The sequence below is a fragment of the Berghia stephanieae genome, chromosome 4 (genome assembly GCF_034508935.2).
Source record: "Berghia stephanieae isolate SIO BIC M18660-M18661 chromosome 4, UCSD_Bste_1.3, whole genome shotgun sequence".
Taxonomy (NCBI): domain Eukaryota; kingdom Metazoa; phylum Mollusca; class Gastropoda; order Nudibranchia; family Aeolidiidae; genus Berghia; species Berghia stephanieae.
Genome location: NC_088363.1, coordinates 17,440,402 through 17,446,519, shown reverse-complemented (window position 1 = coordinate 17,446,519; position 6,118 = coordinate 17,440,402). Strand labels below are relative to the sequence as shown.

Below are 6,118 nucleotides of genomic sequence, written 5' to 3'. Positions count from 1 at the left end.
TAAATAGAGACCCATAACGCCTCCAAACTATCAAAGAACTAAAATCAGAGGAAAAGCTTCTGACAATAGCATCCACAGCAAAAGAACTGTGGAAGGAATTGACACCGACGATAAGAGAGGCAGCCGACGAGCCATCGGATGATTAGGAAACGAATGCCCCTAAGTCAGTCTTTTCATCGGTTATTCATTGTCCGCAGGACTGGTTACACACTTCCAATGAGTTTTGAACTAGAAGAGAGGAAGGTATGGCGTCTAAACTTCTACTTCTCATTGCTATGTTATGTATTATTTATTAACTTGCATCATGTGACAAACTATAGTATATAAACTTTTGATCCAACTCACCATGAGAGTCCAAAACATGCTGCTTGAAACCCCGTACACGAGAGTCAGTGATAAAACGGAAATGAAGTCATTGAAAAATGGAGTGAAGCTGAACATCAATGTACACATGCCTAAAGGAATCAAAGCTAAGTTACAAGGGTCTATCAATTTGAAGTGAAGAACAAGACCTGAAATTTAAAGATAAAATTATTATGATTTAATGTTCAAATTATAAAGCGATTTAATTTCACAGACCTTTCGACAAATTTCTTTTTTTTTTTTTTTGTTAATTCTCATGGAGAAATGCGTCTTTAGGGTCTATTCCAAAGGAAGACTGGACTAACCCAGGCGCCAGGCGCACTACAGCGCCGTACACAGAGCTAGGGCGAGGTGACTTGTTCAAGGCCGCACGACGCAGCAGGTATTTGACTTGGTACCTTTCGGGTACGAAGCAAAGACCGTGCCGCTGAGCCACACTGCCCGCTCCCCCGGAGACTATTTCATTTTTTAAAAAATGTGTTGGAAACAAACAACAAAGGTACACAATCGATGACAAACACATTTCTTCTATTACAAGGTTCTCATAAAAGCGGAGTTCATTATGGTGTCTTTTCTTGGAGAGCGCGTACAAATCTATCAGACATTCTCCCCACATTAATATTCAAGAGTTGATTATTCAATATGATTCCTCCACATAACTCGCCATCTCTTTGAACTTGTTGTCTGGCCCCGGCCCCCGAGCCAAAATTGAAATTCATTGAAGACTGAGCTAAGCCTACGAAAATAAGGCAAAAAAACATTGGGGGTTATACGATTGATCTAAATAACTAGACGATCAACGAAGGGGAATTTCCCGTGGGTCGATCAGCTTGGTCCAGTTTAAAGTCCTTTTACAATAAATATGTGACCGTTCGTCTCAAAACGTGATTATGTCGGGATGATCCAGATGATATTAAGTCAAATTAAAGCCAAACTGATCAAAAATATGAAATTTTAGTTTTTGTCTTTCTAAAATACTGTAATCCTTCTCCTCAATGAAACATAATATGAACTCAACTCGAGGCTGATATTTTTGGCTATAAATTCAAGTTTCAGCATCTTAGTCATTCCGACATAATACCTTTTGGAGACGAAGGGTCTCACATATGTCTGATATATGATAAAACACAAGATGCATGGAGAGTATTATCTAGTATTACTTTCTCCATCGGACGCTGCCTTTTGGTGTGACAAAATATTGTGCAATTAAGAGCGATGGAATTATAGGAAATGAAAGAAGCACATTCTTGCATTGAAACAACGCTGGCAACTAGATTGACTTTAAGAATTAGAAATATTAATGATCCTCAACTGTGTACGTTAAAAGGTGCTCGTTGAATATCTGCTGTATTGTATAAATGGATGGCATACGATCATCTCGGGAAATAGCATTGCTTTCGTAAACTTATAGTCTGACACTAACCAAAAACTATTCAAGGCGACGGCCATCAAAAGAAGCTTGAATAGTGAGTTGTATTTAATAGTGCAATCCATGAGATCTTATGTATTTTTTTGAGCACTACAAATACAAACTACCACTCTCTTTTCGCTTTCTTATGGCAATCATCGGTTTGTAGTATGATGTACTAACAATAATAATAAAATAGGTCACAAATACAATTAACTTAAAAGAATAGGGTCTAATAAGGGGACATAATTCATGACGAACTAACTCAATGAAAATATTAAATGATTATCTTCTTTTGACCGTTCACGCAATAATTATATAAAGTATTAACAAAAGTCAATCATTGCACCCTCAATTGTTCATCATCAGTTTTATTTATTTGGAGGGGGGGGGGGGTCAATCTCGGGAAAAGACCGAGAGAACCTAGGTGTCATCCGTAGTCCAGCGTCGCAAAGTGAGCAGTAAGGGTCATTATAGTTAATTTTTATCTTTATTTTTACTTGCCCGAAGATATTCGTCCAAAGAAGCCTGTGGTTGCAGATATAGTTAGAAAGAAAGTTGCCTGCGCATCAGTTAATCCTTTATCTTTTGCCAAAGGAGGGATGTATAAGGCAGGACAGCCGGCTGCAATGATGCCTCCAATGAGGTAAACAGCCACCAACCAGAATGCAGGAAGACGAATGACAGCAGGAATACAGTCATTGCTAGAATCGGGTTTTGAACTGAAATGAAATACTTTTTAAAATTACCATGTCAGATCACAATAATATAGCCATTAAGAGTGACATAACAATATCTTTTAATACTCTGGTTCTTTTTTTTTCTCCTCGAGTATTCATTGACAATAGTCAATTAAAAAAATAGACATATAAAGTTTTTATTATTGACGCATAGATATCAGAGATGCACAATATCGTAGATACAAACAAACGACCAATTTGGTGCATAAACAATAACACAACTTTTCGACTAGAAATTGCATTAATTGAGATAAATGAAACAAAAACAGTTTTTTAAATAAAATCGTATTATGTAACTTATTGCCTCTAAACAGCATAATGTCGGGCGACTTAGATGGTGACAACTGGATTTTTGGTCAAAACTGTTGAACTTCGATATGAATACACATGGAGATATACTTACTTAAAGTGCGAACTACAAAGATTTTAGATTTCTGATCACTAAAACTGGGAATTTACTTTCCGCCATCCGGTTCATTTTTGACTTGATACCAATTTGAAACGGTAAATTGCATCTGTACATATTTCATGATAATTTAAAAAAAAACATAAAATAATGTTTTAAAACATTTTTTTGATGACACCAATAGGTGAATTTTCCAAAACAGTGGCTTTTAAAAATTCTATACTTCAAATTTTCTCTTTGGGAAAAAAGACAATCTCTACACACATGTCACCGACCAAGAAACTTGTAAAACTGAACATTATGTGATGCTTTTTTGTGTGAATAGCTTACTGTATAAGATCCTTTATTGCTTATCACGCTTTTCTCTGAATCCCCGAAAACAAAAAAAATCGCTTTTCTTTTGTTTGGTCCATATGATGATTTTTTAAATAAAAAAAAGTAAAGCAGGTAGTTAAAGAAAAGTTACACCATTGCTAAATTATATGTAAATAAACAAGCCAGATTAAATGCTTTAGATACAAAATAGTTTGTATAATCAAACATGATATATCAATCACAGACGATGGAAATGGCAGGGTCATGTGCTTCGAATGAAAAAGTCAAGAATGCCTTACACAGCACTAAAATAGTCCGCACCGCGGGAAAGAGGAAGAGAGGCACCTGGAGGAGGACAGTTGAAGAGGATATGAAAGACGCTGGAAAGATATGGAATGAGCCTAGCTGAGCTGAACTGGCTGGCCCTGGACAGAGGTGCCTGGAGGAACTTTGTTGGCGTCTTATATTCCACAGAGGAACCAAGGGGATAAGTACGTAAATCATGATAATGTACTTGTAACAATTAATTTAATGGACAATAATATTCAAATAAAACAAGATTGAACTTACTCAGGTTTCCCCAACAAAGAGACAGTAGAAACATCCTCATTGCTTCCAACAGCTTGTTTATTTCCGGTTTCCATCTTGTCCCCCAGATCATCAGCATTGTTTGGTAAAAATGGCACCGCCTGTTTACCATTTTTCCTGTTTTGATATACAGGGGGCATTATTGCCGGCAAACTGGAATGTATACCATTTGTACTACCTCCAAACATACTCAAAAGCTCATTTGATCTCTTAGAAAGACTTAGGTTTAAAGGTTCGTACGCTGCATGTAACACGCCATGACTCGAGTATAACTTATCAATATTTGAACGATGAATGTGGTTGCCCAAAGATTTTCCAATAATAGTTGTTTGTGACGATGACAAGCGTGTCATATATGAAGGAGAATCCGTCTTGACTCTCATGAGTGGATTAGCTTGTTTATTGGAGTCGATGATTGGTAGCTCCTTATTAGAATCACTATTTATAGCTATTTGTTTGGAATCATTTGTGTTAACATCAGAATCGTTTTGTACAACAATGTTTGGAATATCATCAGTGCCATTGTTATTACTAGTACTGAGTTGTGAGAAAGATTCTTCAGGCTGAGGTTGTGTCTCCGAAGTCTGCTCTGCTGATTCAATGACAATTGGATGGTATAGGGCGTAGAAGACACTCTGATTGAATATAAGGGCCCCAAGAATAAGTAAGGCCCCATCTAGTCCAAATATGTTGAGTAAGAGCCTGCAGATGTAAGGAAAAGCCATCCCACCGGCGCCGGCTCCACATGATGCGACAGCTGTGGCTATGGAACGGCGTTGGTCAAAATACTGAGAGAGGATGAGGATAGTTGGACAGTATAACATTGCGTGACCAAGACCTGAAAAGAAATGACGGTTATGACTGTTGTAAAGTATTGGAATACAGGAAAAGGAATATTAGTATTTTAGTAGTACTTTTAGTAGTAGTGGTAGTAGTAGTAGTAGTAGTAGTAGTAGTAGTAGTAGTAGTAGTAGTAGTAGTAGTAGTTGTAGTGGTAGTAGTAGTAGTAGTAGTAGTAGTAGAAGTAGTAGTAGTAGTAGTAGTAGTAGTAGTAGTAGTAGTAGTAGTACGTGTTGTTCTTGTTGTTGTTCTTGTTGTTGTTGTAATAGTAGTAACAGTAATTATCAAAAATGAACCCAAGGGCTTAATAAAAAAGAACACAATACCAAACACGGGTCGTTTTGGACCCAAAAAAACTTTTTCAGCCAAAAAAAAAAAAAAAAAAAAAAAAAAAAAAAACACCACTTACAATTCAGAGAGACGCGAAGAAAAAAATTACTTACCAAAGAAAACGCCTTGGCAGATAATAAGACTGACCATGTCAGAATAAACACTGCATGCTATAACGCTGGCGGCTTGTAAAATCACGCCAATCATACAAGATGTCCGTACAGAGACTTTCTTGAGCAAATAGTTCATCACAAACATTGCTGGGGGTTGTGGGGGGGGGGGGGGAGATATTTTATGATTTTATTACTTTAAACATATATTTTGAAAGTTTCAATATTGATTACGTCGTTAATAATCAAGTTTAGGTCTAAGAGAGATCGCTTTTACGACATAAAATTGATAACGAAAGAATGCATTTAGTGAAGTATATTATATCAAACAAAAAAAAACTAAAATAGGATAAAAAGAAAACCAAACAAAACAAAAACAAAAATACACACACACACACACACACACACACACACACACACACACACACACACACGCGTATATATACACCCTTGCGTGCAAATTTGAGGAATAATTTGAAGGAAGATAAGTTTTGACACCTAGACGTTGCTATTCAGGAAGACAAAGGTTCAGGGACGGCTGGTAATAATGGGCAGGGTGGGCAAATACCAGCCTGTTTTTTCAAGTTATATGCTGTATTACCAGGTCCGAAATAATCAAATCTAAATTAGATAATTTCAAAAGTTACTACTTAAAATTGATACTTTGTACTGAAATCAATTTGTGTGTATCTTTGATAGATTGCGAATCACCATGCATCCCGTAATACATAAACCAGGATACGCTCCTGTTCTTTTTATCACCCCCCCCCCCCCCCCAACCACTCCACTCCACTCCGCCCACATCGTCATCTCATCGTCACGTCGCCTGACGGTGATTTTGCTGTCTGGCCTCTCTAGTACTAGGTCGGGCTAATTCAAATGAGCCCACCTTATTAACCAGTGTACACTAAATAGAGATTTTGGCAAACGAACTTTTTCTTATTTATTGCCTTACTTGTGCTGGGAAGGTTCCAGTATTGAATTAAATTTATTAATTTACTAATATTATATCAATTTA

General features: G+C 36.9%; 1 protein-coding gene across 3 annotated transcripts in view; it reads right to left on the bottom strand.

Moving 5' to 3' along the window:
* The window catches only part of LOC144970131 (monocarboxylate transporter 7-like), a 31,213-nt gene that overhangs the window by 2,126 nt on the left and 22,969 nt on the right, over positions 1–6,118 (bottom strand). For all 3 annotated transcript variants that reach the window (XM_078909381.1, XM_078909382.1, XM_078909383.1), the window contains 4 exons: positions 5,104–5,250; positions 3,803–4,658; positions 2,276–2,493; positions 346–512 (listed from right to left, as the gene is read on the bottom strand). In XM_078909381.1, coding sequence (XP_078765507.1) covers positions 346–512; positions 2,276–2,493; positions 3,803–4,658; positions 5,104–5,250 — 1,388 coding nt within the window. The remainder of the gene's footprint in view (positions 1–345; positions 513–2,275; positions 2,494–3,802; positions 4,659–5,103; positions 5,251–6,118) is intronic.